The 16,143-nt window shown below is 33.2% G+C and overlaps 1 protein-coding gene, 1 non-coding gene and 2 pseudogenes across 2 annotated transcripts; 3 read left to right on the top strand and 1 right to left on the bottom strand.

Annotated features, from left to right (window-relative positions):
- Positions 1 to 1,411: 1,411 nt before the first annotated feature.
- On the top strand, positions 1,412 to 2,908 carry LOC120132655 (la-related protein 1B-like; the record flags this gene model as incomplete). Its single annotated transcript, XM_039149374.1, has 5 exons — positions 1,412 to 1,721; positions 1,819 to 1,975; positions 2,066 to 2,178; positions 2,596 to 2,660; positions 2,750 to 2,908. Coding segments are annotated over 5 exons (804 nt in total), but the record flags the coding sequence as incomplete, so codon positions are not given.
- A 1,791-nt stretch (positions 2,909 to 4,699) lies between these two features.
- Positions 4,700 to 6,255, bottom strand: LOC120132497 (annotated as a pseudogene).
- On the top strand, positions 6,226 to 6,386 carry LOC120132795. Its single transcript, XR_005517038.1, has one exon. It is a non-coding gene; the product is annotated as a U1 spliceosomal RNA (small nuclear RNA).
- A 3,021-nt stretch (positions 6,387 to 9,407) lies between these two features.
- Positions 9,408 to 10,932, top strand: LOC120132571 (annotated as a pseudogene).
- Positions 10,933 to 16,143: the final 5,211 nt, after the last annotated feature.

Below are 16,143 nucleotides of genomic sequence, written 5' to 3' on the forward strand. Positions count from 1 at the left end.
AATTAAAATTCTAATATACATCACAGATCACTCATAATAATCAATAATGTATATACATAAAGGTGGATTCGAAAACATGATAAATATAATTACTTTAACTAAAATTTTAAAATCTTACTTATATTTTTAATAAGCTACCCAATTATTTTTTAATAAATGAAAAAAAAACAAGGAATCCTGATTACGGAGGGACAGTGAACTGATTAATATGCTTACGTGGCAAACTTTGATTGGACTACAACCTATTTACCTGAAAAAACGAATACAAACAGTAGTTAGAGTTGTAGTGAAACTAGATAAATAAATGTCAAAGCTTAAAACGGGATTAGGAAAATCAATCCTAATCAAAGTTTAACAGCGGTAAAATTAACTCAAACCCCCACTATTTAAGCAAGACAGCCTCTGTGAAATCAAAATTAAAGAAAAAATATTAAGAACAAGAGACGAGAAGCAACTTTTACGTCGCTATTCCTCTTTTTTTTTCCCTATTTTTTTTATCTATCTTCGCCGGTTTTTTGGTCCGATCGAGTTGTCGACTTTAGCGGGAAAAGAGTAAAAAAAAAAAAAATCCAATTTTGTTTTAATTAGGGTTTGATATGGCTTCAAATATTACGTCTGTTCCTTCATCGTCCGGGTCCTATTCTTCGTCGTCAACGTCAACAGGGAATGAGAATGTTGGGTACAATAGTAATGCCGGTAAGAAACCGGTTTGGAACAAACCCAATGATGATACTACCGAGTCTGGTTCGGATATGGAGGTTAGCGTTTGGCCCCCGTTGTCTGCGTCCGGTAGGGCTCTTTCTAAATCCTCTTCCGGTTCGTCCAGAGCTTCATTGGATGGATCATCTTCTTATTTTGTCCCCGTTTCTCAGGTATGCTTTTCAAATATTTAAGCTATTTTTTAATAGATGCTATTAACTCGTTTAACTGAACTAAGTTAAAATAAAATTAGTTTTATAGATTGTATTATTTGTTTGATTAGCAAGAGATATAGGTTAAATGGAAAGAATCTACATTGGCTAGAGCAGACAATGCTGGGATTTTTAATTCCTAATTCGGCATCAGGGTTTACTTGAATTATTATTCATTTGAAGTAATCTGAATATTAGACTGTTATGCATGAATAGAGGGAGCCTTAGGGATTGGTTTATGCAAAATTATATATGAAAATTATATATCTATCAATGTATGTAGTTTTGGATTCTGAGCCTACTTAGACTTGACTTTTTGTGATGTTGTAAAATTATATATGAAACTAATATATCTATCAATGTATGTAGTTTTGGATTCTGAGCCTACTTAGACTTGACTTTTTGTGATGTTGTCTAAATTGTAGGGGAGTAGAACTGTATCATCTTCCTCTTCTCCGCAGAAACAAATCAGACACAATACCAATTTGAATCCAAATGTGCAGAGAACTGTTTTTGTGCCTTTTACCGGTGGCAATGATCAACGTCCTCCACAGAATTCATTCCGACCTCGTCATAGTGTTCCACATCAACGAGGAGAAGGTTCTCATCATTTGAATTATGGAGGAAGACACCATCAATACCGTGGAAACCAAAATTGGAATAGTAGGAATTTTATTAATAGGGATATACAACCAAGAGGTGTTCCGAGGTTTATGAGGCACCCACCGCCACCACCTCCCCCAATTAACACTGGAGCACTTTTTGCTCCCTCACATGTTCATTCTTTTGGCCCTCCCATGGGCTTTCATGGTAAGTTATACTCTTTTTCTTTATTATTATTATTTCGGGGTGTGTGCGAAGAGGAGTGGTACTCTGAGTTTGTTCTAATATATATGTCTCCTTCCAGAATATTCAACTCAGCTATATTTAATCCCAGCTCCTCACCAGGAGTTGTATAGGGGTGTCTCATATTTTCAACCAGTCCACCCAATGTTTCTCCCTACAGATTTTCAACACCAGCAGTTGCATGCTAAGATATTGAATCAGATAAACTATTATTTCAGGTAATGCTTTGTTTATGTGCTAATTTATATTTAATTAATTGAATGTTGGTATATCAGGTTACCGAAAAACTAATTTCCTGTTTATTGCAGTAATGAAAACCTGATCAAAGATACATTCTTGCGTCAAAATATGGACGATCAAGGTTGGGTTCATGTTAAACTGATAGCTGGGTTTAGAAAGGTTAGTTTTCAAAGATTTTTAAGTTGTTTCATTTGCGTGATTGTGATAGTTCATGTTGTTAAGGCCTTTTCTTGGTGATTCATTATGATTCTTAAGCAACATCTTAAGTTTAACATCCATCCCTACTTTTGTCATCTTCAGAAAATACCAATATTAGATTGCTATGACCTTTTTGTGTTTTATTTTGTTCTAATTATGTCTCCTATAAGTGTGCTTATCGTCATCTCACTCTTTTGATATGGTACGGACTGTTTTTGCTTTATCATGTTATACTTTTCTTGTGGCGTTCGGAGTATATTAGTGTTATGTTCATGCCTCTTGCTTTCTAGATATGGTGTTAATCAGCAGCGAACCTAGAACTTTGCTTGTGGATAACTTTTGATGCTATATGGGCAAACTTAACTTTCTTTTGATGGTTTCTTTTTCCTTCAGATTGTAGCTTTGACAAATAATATCCAGGTTATAGTAGATGCCCTTAAGAACTCGACCGTTGTGGAAGTGCAGGTAATTTTCAGAACGAAATCTTTGGTTATATTTTCTTCATTGTGTAATGAGTTCTTTTGTTTTGAATCACATTCCCATTTAAATTTCAGGGTGATAAAATAAGGAGGCAGAATGATTGGAAGCGATGGATACTACCACCTTCTGTTCAGTTCAGTACAAAACCTGGTCAAGATGTGCCGGTGGCCGGGGTTCGAAGCATTTCATCGGAGCAAGGAACCACTAATAATCAAATTGGTTCGATGAGTTGAGGGGATGCTTGTGCTGGTAGATAGAGTGTGTGTTTTGACACATGCAACACATTACAGATGAATAGGAACAAATTTTTATATTCTTTTTGTTTATTATTTCTTTTAGTGAGGAAAATTTAAACATTTTATATTTGGAACCAGTGACACGATATTATTATTTTTTATTATTTCTTTTAGTAAGGGAAATTTTTTATTAGTGAGCAAGGAACCCCTCTCTTGGTATGCTTACTGGGAAATTTACCATAGTGATGATATTTGAGTTATAGATGTTAATTTAATCAGAATCTGATGTGTTTCAACTCAATACGATAAGGTTTAATTTTTTTTTAAGAAAAAGATAGGTTTGGATTGGATGACATCTCTATAAATTTTGGTTGAATCGAGTTCGAATAGAAATGATATGCTTCCTAGGTCAAGTTAGATTGATCAAAATCCCGACTTAACTAGATTTATTATTATCTCTAACTTGAGCTCAAAAAATCATATTCTTAATTTTTAGATATATTTTATATTCAAGTTTTATGTATAAAACCATATTAAGATTTTTAAGAATATAATTATTAAAAACCTAAACTTTTAAAAGAAATTTGAATAAATAAAATAATATTTTAAAAATTGAATATAATTGTATTTGTATTTTTCCATCTTATTTATAGTGTAAAAGCATATTTTATTATATATTTTTATTTTATAATAAAAAAATAAAATAATATGCCTTCAGTATTTAATGATAGTTCAATTTATAGTAATTGGAATATAATATTTTATATTTAATGCATGTCATCAGAAGTAAACTATATAATTCCACATAATTAAAAAATAAAAAATAATTAACGCTTAAAAAATTCAATTATCTGTATTGTTTTACACATTTTACCTTTTAACATGTAAGTTGTCCTAGATTATTTGTCACGTGTGTTTTAATTATTTTTGCTTTATTTTCACATATTTAAAAAATTTAAAAATAATCAACGCTTAAATAATGTATTTGTTTTTGAAAATAAATAATGCCATAACCTATGTCGCAAAATAACACAAATAAATGTGGAATACGAAAAGTTATTAAAACTAGCCAAACGACCTTGGTGGAAGAGGAAAAGTTAGTAACACAGACAAAATATCAATAGTGTGAACGTTTAATGTAAAAAAAAAAAGAGAAAAGCTAGTAAGAGAACTTTATTATGTCGATGTCAACAAGAAGATGATAGTTGAAAGAAATTAACAATGGTGTTCTTTAGCCTTCACATTACATTCAAATTACATGTAAATTACAGCCAACATGCATGGATAAAGAAAAATGGAAATTAGATTTTTTCCAAATTAAATCTATCTTCTCAATCATACAAACACCACTTGAAGAAATTCACTAATGGATTCAAGATAACTTGGAAAATGTTTTCACAATCCATGCTGGCAGCATGAAACGAAACCGGAGAGGAGACAACCAAGTGACATCAACCAGCAACGACCCGGGTCTTAGAACCGTGCACTTTATCCCGCTCGAGATTGACCGGCTCGGGAAGAGAGGATGATGCCGACAATGAGTCCGTACAGAGCCAAAGCCTCAGCAAAAATGAGGATAAGAATCATTCCGACAAAAAGCTTTGGTCGTTGGGCGTTGGCCCTGAAAATAAATGCACTGGAATACTAAATCAAACTGTCCACTCTCACACTTGACATAATCTAGACTCCCAAGGTAAAGCTGAAAACTTTCGCAATAGAAATCACGCTCGTAAATCGACATGTAACCGAGAGAACACGAAGAATCCATTAACGGGATGCAGTCCAGAGAAATACCAGAAATTTTCAATTCATTGGAAACAATTCCACTTCTCACAAGACTCCTAAAAGTAATTTCCCCCCATCTTTCTAAATGCTTTGATCTCATTAATTACTTCTAAAATACCATATATGAATCAAAATAATCTGAGTTTCTAGCAATAAGGATAATTTTAACTAATTTAGACTCAAAATTCACTCAACTAGATTCATCTTCGGTAGGATCTGGGAAAACAATCTCATTGTATGATTCCATAACCGCAGGTTTCTTGGTAGACTGTGGGCCAGATTCATCTTCGGGATATAACTTCAAAAAGTGAAACCTACAAAGATAGAGCCTAGTTAGCAGCCAAGGCACCACATTTAGCAAGCAACCAAATAAACTCACAAATCCAATTTCTTGTCGCAAACATCATTGTGGAAGAGAAGGCTCATTCCGATTTCAAATTCGCCCCAACCGCGTTCCGATAACTCAAAAGGTGGCGATTCAACAACCCTTGTCGGGTTATTGAAACTGGGATGCAGCTGAAACACAACATGCTTTATCACTGCTCCAAGATCTTCATTTGTCGCCCCCACGCACATAAAGAGTCCACTTATGTGACTGCGACCTAATTGAAGGAGATAGCTATTTACTATTGTTCAATCACAAAACAAAGGGATACGTATATCATGGAAAAACATACTTACTCACTAGCCTTTCGACCAAGATAAAATGCAATAGTTCCATAAACAATTGGAACACAAAGCTCAATATCTTTAACTCTCCTGTTTGTAACCTATAAATGATCAGAACATAAATTAAATAATGTCATTATAATGAAAAGATAGGGTTTCAACTAAAAAGGGGAAACCCTTCCAAGCACTAAACAAAATTCAACATTTCCCAGTTCTTGTTTTCAAATGTTAATAGCAGAGTTATGCCTCAGCTCTAATTAGGAATAGAAAATTTTAGTTCTTATGAACCCAAAGGTCCTTCACAAAAAGGAATGAAGCATTAAACAACTGCTACAATGTCCCTGGTATTATGCAAATGGAATTATCTTACAAAAAAATCGAAGAACCCAGAAAAATCGAAACGTTGTTTTAGTAGGAATGTAGATAAATGCAACCAAAGCAATTGAAGAAGCTAAAAGAGAGGACCTTTTTGTCGCTATCGTCGGTGGTTTTGACTAGTTTGATGATACGCTGTGGCTTAGAAGCAGAGCCGCCATCCTCAACTTGGGCTTCGGTAGCCGCGTGAGGCATTTCAGCAGACAGTTGAAGTGGGATCAAAACCAGAAGCTAAAGAAGGTTTTCACCTTCAATTCTTGTATAATAATATAGGGGCTTTTTTGATTAATTTTGAGTGGATAATAGGAGGGGGTTTTTTTGGTGAGGGGAAACTGGATGAAAAAGAAGCAATCCAGTGAGATTATTCAGCACCACCAGTGTTCAGGGTGGAGAATCGTGGTGAAGCAGAATCCCATATCGAGTGAGAAAGAGGAGGAAGTGGAAACTGGACTCAATAAATAAGAGGCAACTATGAGCGTTAATACATACTTACCTGGACGGGGTCAATGGGCGATCATCAAGGCTCATGGCCTAGGCTAGTGGCTTCCATTGCACTTGGGAAGGGCGCGCGCCTAAGGTCTCCCCAAGTGGGAGAGTCTACGTCATTATTTGTGACAGTGGGGGCCTGCGTTCGCGCGACCCCCGACCTATCTCATATCAAAATATTTCTTGTGTTTAGCTAATGGGCTACAAGTAAAATTGGGACCATAACTGGGTTTGGGTATTGTAATGTGCTGTAAGTATTGATATGGGCTAAGCGTTTGTTTAATTAATTCACAGCTAAAACAATCTCTGGGAGTGTTATTTTCGATATCTGTTTTAGTAGCCTTTTAGTGCTCAATTACGTCAAAGATCATACATTTTTAGATAAGTAAAGAAGTTCGAAACATATAAATGGATGATAATGTCATCAAATAAAGCTTATTTCACAAAGCATCTGTGACCTACCTACCCATGGATAAGTTGATTTCCACCTCAACTTTGATGGAAAAAAGCCACCCCTGGCTTGTTCAAGCTCCACGAACACAACAGTTACCATGATTCCGACGGATTCTGTTCTGCAGATCATTGTGTTCGAATTTCTGGACAATTTTGTCTCTCTTCAAATGAAACTAATGAAGAGCACCGGGGCACGCTAATCTGCTCTCAGAAAAGCATCAGAGTAGTGCATTATATTCATGCACATGTGCGTGCATTCATATTGTTCAATCAACCTTTGTGATTTTTTCAGCGAAAGTGGTGATCTTATCCTTGAAAGGAATTATTTTATTGCTAAAAATGGGGCAACAGACACTTTTGAGACGATAAACACACTCAAGCAACGCTAAAAATTAAGAATTTCTACAAAGGCATAAGATAAATATAGACACCACCGGCCTTCGATAATACCATTTTCTGACAAGGCAAAGCTAAAAGAGGGGCATCATATTCCACCACCATTTCCCACATCGGCTGTTCATTGTTTGACCTCCCATTTTTCGAATATAAAGAGGAGGGTAGGTATCCCACAAGGGTTCTATTTTAGATTCGATCTTATTCAAGGATTTGATTACAACTCTGTCATGAGTTCTATATTTATTTATTTTGCATGTTATTAACATTGTTAATTATTTAACTATAAATCAAAATATATATTTAATTTTTGTTGGATGATGATGATTATTTAAAGGTAAATTCTATGATTATAATAAATATATCCAATCCTAATATAGCCTAGTTATGAATTTCTTTTCTTCATATGTTATTAAATTTAAGTTTTGCTAGTAATTGACTATTAAAATTTTTGTTAGGGATCGGGATCGACATTTAAAAGTTATAAAATAGAAGTATTCTACAAAATGGAATCGATTATTAAAAGTTTTGTTAGGGATGAAGGTATTCTACAAAACGGGATCGAATACTAAAAAGTTTTGCTAGAGATCTACTATTAAAAGTTATAAAATAGATGTATTCTACAAAATGACCCTTTGACTATAAGTTATTGTTTTATTAAGTCCATCAACTATTAAAATTTATAAAATAATTCTCTGACTATAGAGTTTTGCTTTATTAAGCCCTTCAACTATTAAAAGTTACAAAATGGCTACCTGACTATTTATTATGTTTCAAACTCATTCTTTTTTGTTAAATAATTGATGACATTCTGAGCTGAACATTAATCTGCTGATTGTGATGATAAAATATGATCCTAAAATTTTAAACAAGTATCATATTTCATTTATCATGTTAACCTTCAGCTTAGACATCCGTCAACTTTTAACGAAAAAGGACGAGTTTGAAACATAATAAATACTCAAGTGACTATTTTGTAAATTTCAATAGTCGATAAACTCAATAAATCAACACTATATAGTTAGAATATCATTTTGTTACTTTTAATAATCAATGGACTTAATAAAACAATATCTTATAGTCGGAGACCATTCATATACTTCACCCATAAAAAATATGTTTAAACGTATGAGGTATCCACTAATTCGATCCAAGATGGTTAAGGCATTTCAGTTGTCTGATGCCAAGACGTATAATGTATTTTAATAATATTATTATTATTAATCTGAGGTAAGTATAATGTAATATATGTTTAAAGATAACTCTTAAACTTTTGATAGTGGACACTCACACTCTAACACCTATAAGGCTCGAACTCGGAGTCTCAGAAATAACAACAATTCATTTACTACGAAAGTTACTTGGTTCGTATTAGACGTACAATGTCTTGAATACGTGTGAAAACAACTTGTATGCTTTTCATCACATTATACAATCTTTTTTTCTATGGAGAAAATAAGAAAAGGAAATTTGAAGATAACGCTAAAGAAACAAAGATTGGGGCAGAAATTTTTCCCAGGAGAATGTTTTTTTGTTGCTAGAAGAATGATCATAGTGACAAACCATGACAATAAAGCTTTATTAAAGAACGATGGATTCCAGAAAAGAAAAGGAAAAAAAAAACATGGAGAAAAGGTAGACGACGATGTCGACGGTTTAAACGGAATAGAAAAGATCTTATCTGCACGGCATAGCGCAAGTTTTATCAGCTTATCATCATATATTAATCGACATTGTTTGTTTTTAAAAGAACCCATCTTGTTCATTTGATCCAAGAGAATGCTTTGTTCTTGCAAGACACAGTTCTTCAGAAAGAGAAAACGAGGCGCATTCACCTTGGTTAGATCAGACAACTTGCTTAGATTAGATTTCGACATGCAACTTGGTGATTAAGTGCTAAACTGTCTGCTTTAAGATGAAGTTTTTATACAGAAGTCGGATAGATACAAAAGTCATAACACAAAACTCTAGTAAAAATTTGGGTTTAGGGAAGCTACCCTCTAACGGGCACATAATCTTATTTTATCTAAAACTTGACCTAATTTTTAGAATAAAAATTCATATTCAATTCGACCCAACACAAAAAGAAAGATGTGGATATTATAAGTTTTTCCAACGAAATTAAAATTCGGGCATTAGTAGACATCATCTACTTTCTTAGTTGGAAAAGTTGGGGTTGTCATGAATTGTGCATACTCGGAAAGAATTTGGCCCGCAAATTCAGGAAAGTGACCCTTATCTAAAACAGTAACGTGTTGCATGAGAAAACAAATCCCCATCAAAAGTTGAAAGAAAAGAAAAAATGAAACCACCAACCAACTTGGGCGGTCGTTGCCGAACGAAATACAGACCTCCATGTGCTTTCAGCGCAACGACCTTGCAATAATCTATGGACACTTGTATGTTCGTATTGACAGTCCCAGATTTGGTATATGTGGACGCTGACACTGCAGATTGATGACCACACTTTCCTTTTTTTCTTCTGCCAAGGTTTCGAATTCAAACACCAAGAATATAGGGTGTGAGCGTTCAATTCAAGAATTTTGCAGCTATATACAGGAGATGAAGGGCAGATAATTATACTCCCCACTACTGGTACCACCACCCAATGATAAGAGGAAACCAGTTGAGCTTTTCGTTTTATGCATGGTAGTCTTCTTCTCAGCTTTACATTTTAGATAAGTAATTGAAGTAATAAGTGGCATAGATTCGCCATGGTTAGGTTTTCCTTTTATCACCATTGTTTTGTCACGTTATTGAGCTTCGTTCTCGTCGTGTTCCTCAAGGTAATGGGAATATATATGGTTTTCCAGAATCTGGGTTGTTTGCATTTCGTGAAGTTTTGATCTGTTTGGTAAGGAAACCAATCTGATGTTCTGTTTTCAGGTGCTACGGCTGCAACTTTCACATTCATCAACCGATGCCATCACACAATATGGCCTGGAATTCTGGATAATCTAGGAAGTTCAAAACTGGAAAGTACAGGCTTTGAACTCACAAAAGGAAGCTCTCGTTCCTTCCAAGCTCCTTCAGGCTGGTCCGGTCGCTTCTGGGGCAGAACAGGCTACGATTTCGATGATTCCGGTCACGGATCATGCACAACAGGCGACTGCGGCTACGGCCAAGTCGAATGCAATGGAGCAGGGGCCAACCCGCCAGCCACCTTGGCATAGTTTACACTCGGTTCAGGGGCGATGCAGGACTTCTACGACGTGAGCCTGGTCGATGGTTACAATTTGCCTTTGCCTTTGCAAGGAAGTGGAGGATCAGGAGACTGTGCCACTACAGGTTGCGTGACGAATTTGAATAAAAAGTTCACGTCGAAGTTGAGAATCAACGGCGGCGGCGCCTGTAGGAGCCCCTGTGAGGCCTTTGGGAACCCGGAATACTGCTGTAAAGACGCCTACAACATTCCAGCTGCTTGTAAACCATCCATGTACTCACAAGTGTTCAAGGCAGCTTGCCCCAAATCATATAGCTACGCTTTTGATGACGCCAGTAACACTTTCACTTGCACCGGCGCCGATTACACCATCACTTTCTGTCCTACTGGTCCGAGGTAAATTTCTAAACAAAAAAACATGGCTTGTTTATAAATTTGATATATATATTTATGTGGCATTAACTCTGATGCTGCAGTTTGCAAACAGCAGGAACCACAGTTGAATCGGAGTTGGATCATGATCCGGTCAAGGCAGCTGAAGATGTCAGTAATTGGCTAGCAAATTTGGCCACCGGAGACTCGTCCACAATCCGACCATCTTCCTCAATCCAATTTGGTTTTGCTCTAATTATTAAAATTTTTAATGTATTGTATATATATAAATAAAAAGACACGTACATATAAAATTATTGTTATTTTTCATACACCATGACAATGATGATGACGAAATTTCATTGTTTTATTATTTATTTTAAAGATTGTTGTTTATTTAAATAATTTATTAATATTATTTACAATGATATTATAAAAATATTAAAATAATTAATAAAAGAATTATTGAGTTATTTTAATGGTTAAAAAGAGCGTTGTTCCCTTTTTGAAGTCATGAGTTCTGATAATTTTATTTGCAGGATGTATATACGTGTCAATAATTAATAATGATTATAAATCTATGATATATTGTAATCACATTTAAGACTATTAATAAAATAAAATTTTTGATGTCAAATTTAAAAAAAATGTCAATTATAGGGATCAATTTGGTAAAGAATCCTTTTTATATTTTTGCAAGTTAACATTTATTGGTGGAAATGATACAAATTTAAATTGAAGGAATAATTTCATTAATATAAATTATATAAGAATTAATTTATTGGTAAAAAGAAATCAGATGTCTCTGTGCTTTTTTAAAAAAATAAATTAATGTTACTCTTTAACTTAAAAAATAAACTCAATGTGACTCTTTGACCAACATTTGTTTGTCGTTGATTGTTACGGATGTGACAGTTCACTATGCTGACATGATAGTCCACGACTCTGATGTGACAATCCATCTATCATGTTTGAGTTACTATCTCATCTGTCATGTCATCTGTCATCAACCATCATGGACTACCAGATCAATACCATGGATTGTCAGGTCAGTATGTCAACACCGTAACGATTAACGACGAAAAACGTTGGTTAAAGGGCACATTGGGTTTATTTTTTGAGTTGAAGGACCATATTAAGAGAAAATAATAATACAAGGATTACATTAGTTTTTTAAAAAGTATAAGGATCTCTAATGCATTTTGCCTAATTTATTTAATTTAATAGAAGAATTAAAATCTAATTCGTCACCTAATAAATGGGCTTGTGCGATACTTTTACCGCTTATCATCCCGTTTCCCATAGAAATGGACTGCCGCACGGCGACAAATAAGCGGCAGCTGTGTACAGTAACTAATAGTATATAGTCTCATCAATTCTAGAAATCAATAATCCAGCATGGAATTTTCAGCTTTGTATATATTCGATTGGGTTCGAAAAAATTAAAATATAATTTGAGTAATAAAATATAACTCATCAATTCGATTAATTTAACCCAATACTCATTCTTAAATTTTCTCTCATCATAAGTAAGGGTGTAAATGAACAATACATTAGGTGAATTGTTCGTGAACTGTTTATATATATTCGTTTATTAAGATAAACGAGTATGAACAAAATTTTATGTTCATTTATTATTAAAGGAACAAACACCAACATTGGTGTGTTTAGTTTGTTAAAACTCATTTAGAAACTCATGCATAAGCTCGTTTAGAAGTTTGTTTATTTTTTTATATTTCTAATATTAGTGAAAGTATATACTAAATTGAATATATGATGAAATTTAAAGTTTAAACTATAAATACTAAGAAGTTTAACTATTACTTTTGTAGTTTTATCATTTTTCCTATTATAATACAAAAATGTTTTTTTTTCATCTTTTTCCTCTCTTTTATTCTAAACGAACATGTTCGCGAACGATAAACGACTAATGGTAAACAAACATGTTCGCAAACGCTAAACAAACATATAAATGAATATGTTCGCGAACATTAAATACAAGAATATGAATACCTTCAAAAATAAATAAATAAATTAATACGAACACGATATTAAAAGATTAAACGAACACGATCAAACATAAATATTTTTTAAAAATAAATAAATGGACACAAATAATATAATCTTATTTGTTGAAACTCAGTTTATTTACCCCTTAGGGTGCGTTTGGTTTACGAAATGGAAGATTACCAGTGGGAATATAAGATTACCAGGGAATAGGATTACTAAGAATGTTGTATTTTGTGTTTGGTTGGCTTAGCAGGAATGTAAGATTACCGTGTTTGGTTAAAGGAATAAAAGATTATTGAAATGTATATTTGATCAAATTGTCCTTATTATATATTTGTTTTTTAACAAGTTGGAAAATATTTATATATTTTCTTTAAAAAATTTAAATTCATAAAATTTATATAATTTTTTTTTTTACAAAATTGAAAATATAAAAAGGTTTAATGAAAGGGTAAAATTTTATTTTAACCCCTGAACTTCATATAACTTTTAATTATAGACTTTTTTTTGTAAATCTAAAATAATTTAAGGATAAATTTGTAATTTAACATTCGTAAATTTTTTATTATTCAATGACAGAAAAATGATATTTACAAAAATTTTAAGGGCATTTTAGTCTAAAACGCCGAGAATCCAACAATACCTAAGGAAAGGGAGGTAATAACATTCCCGGTAATATACCCAAAAAAATCCACTATTGATAATTTTACATTACCGGGAATTAGATTCCCGAACTAACCAAACGGAAGAATATGAATTTCATTTTTATGAGAATCTTACATTCCCCTATCCAAACACCCAATTAATCTTAATTTTAAGGATGTCAACTTACTTGGGTATCCTTTCTCGGCTTCAACCGTCTGTTGTCTATGAGGCAACTCCTCAACTATGGTCCATGGACTCTGAAAGGCAGCCACGTGCGCATGACGTTCAACCATTTGGGGTACACGTACCTTCGGGGTCTTATATAATGCCATTTAGCATGGACCGTCACTACAATATGGATAGCTTTGAGTGACATTCTATTATGGGTGCACCATATTGGAACTTGTGGGATAGTGAATCTAATGATGATGTGTTTGTTTAATTGGGGTTTCTTTAAATCTACACCACTAAGCTTTCACTAGTCATTAACTTTATGTAAGCTTTCATACGAATATATAAAACTTAGAACCCTAATTATATATTTATAATACAATTGTACATACATAATAATTCTAATCAAATAAACTTTTATAGCGATCAATTTTTAAAGCTAAATTAAAAGAAATTTGAATAAAAAATATTAGGGGAAAGTACATAAATGATCCCCAGACTATAAGGTATTATTTATTAAGTCACTCGATTATTAAAATTTATAAAATATTAGGAGTGTTCAAACGGATAATTCGATTAACCGATGAATCAAATTACCCAAATTTCATTAACCAAAATTTCCCCTTTAACCATTAACCTAATCGAACTAAGTTCGGTTAATTGGTCGGTTATCCGAATTAACTGAAATTTATAAATAATATATATTATATATTAAATATTTAATTTTTTTGGTTTATTTGGTTAATTCGATCAGTTAAAACTGAAGTTCAAGCGCCCCTAAAGCTAAATAATGTATTAAATATTTAATAATTTCGGTTAATTAACCGATTTCGAATCGAATTAATCGAAACCGAAATTTGAAAAAAATCATTAACCGTTAACCGACCGAACCCAAAATTAACCGACTGAAATTTTGGTTCGGTCGGTTAATTTGGTTTCAACCGAATTACGAACACCCCTAAAAATGATCTTCCGACTATAGAGTATTGTTTTGTAGAGTCCTTCGACATTTAAAAGTTACAAAATGATATTTGATTATTCATTATGTTCCAAAATCGTCCTTTTCCGTTAAAAATGGACGACATTTTTAGCTAAACACTAACCTGTTGATTGTGATATGATAAAATATGATTTAAAAATCTTAAATGACTATCATATTTCAGTCATCATGTTGACGTCTAGCTTAAACAATCGCCCCATTTTTAATGAAAAAGACGAGTTTGGAACATAATAAATAGTTGGATGACAATTTTGTAACTTTTAATAGTCAAATGACTTAATAAAACATATTCTACAATCAGAAGATCATTTTGTAACTTTCAATAATAAAAAGACTTAATAAAACAATACCTTATAGTTAAGAAATCATTTGTGTACTTTATCCAAAATATTAATTCACGGCAATCAAATAAGGCTTTATACCAAAATAAGAGCCCAAACTATACCGTTTTTCCTAAATAGCTGTCTAATTTTTTTTTGATTCATCCAGGTGCCTAACATTACCCATTTAGGTGCTTGGACTGTCAATGGTGTTAATTTTCTTGATAAGTGAAACATGTCATAATCTTATAAATTTGAAAATTTTATTTTAAATATATATATATATATATATATATATATATAAAAAAGAACTCAAACTTTGAAATAAACCCAAAACTTTGAAAACCTTCATTTAAACCCTTAAACCTAAGCCGCCCTTCGCCCTTTGCCATCGATGAAGCTCCACCCGACCTTTCCTCCCTTCGACGACCAAAATCTCTATGAAATCGTGATTGATCGACAGAGAATCGACATTTTATATCCCACAAACCCTCGATTGAAAATCACGATCCCAAGAAATTCCGACGGCTAATCGGTGACAACTACGACGACGTATGACTAGGAGGATGGTAGAGACTACGTAGGCGGTGGTGGTTGTAACCGGAAAGGATGATGGTGGAGGGTTAAGGTTAGGATTTGTAGATTTTAGGGATTTAAGGACTATTTTATGATTTAAGAGAGAATAAGTCTTTTTTATAAATATAATAATATTTTTAATATTTAAAAAAATTAAATTTAAAATCATGATATTGTGACACATATCACTTAACGAGAAAACTAACACCGTTGATGGCTCGAACACCTAAATAGGTAATGTTTATAATGTTAGACATTGGATGAATAAAAAAATAGTTTAGATAACTATTTGAGAAAATTGATATAGTTTGAGTACTTATTTTGGTATTAAGCCATCAAATAAACACTCAACCTCAACCAAATACAAAACGTCAATGAGCAATGACTATTACCCCTACTACGACGACCTTTTTGGTGCAACATTATCTCCACAGGATTCTTTGTCTGATTCCGATAAACAATCTTATTATCTCAGCATTTAAATATGCTTTCATTGGCCACTGTTTTTCACGAAAGCATTGTTCATGGCACCGACGATCGTGGTACACAAGATCTTTCCTCCCTATCAGGATTCGTCCTCTGGAGTCTTTCTTTAACAGCCCATTAATCTACTTTAGTGTAAAAGATGCTGATATAAAACGATTATCTATGATATTATTCTAACAAAAGATTTTGGTGATTTCTTATGCTGTCTGAGGTGGGGGGAAAGTGGGTTTTTCTGAAGCAAAGCAAAGCTTTTTCTTTAGGTTATGATGGTGATGGATTAATTAGGTGAAGTCACTAAAGCTAAGCTCTAAAGGATGAGAACATGGAT

The sequence above is a fragment of the Hibiscus syriacus genome, unplaced genomic scaffold (genome assembly GCF_006381635.1).
Source record: "Hibiscus syriacus cultivar Baekdansim isolate YM2019G1 unplaced genomic scaffold, ASM638163v2 tig00110569_pilon, whole genome shotgun sequence".
Taxonomy (NCBI): Eukaryota; Viridiplantae; Streptophyta; class Magnoliopsida; order Malvales; family Malvaceae; genus Hibiscus; species Hibiscus syriacus.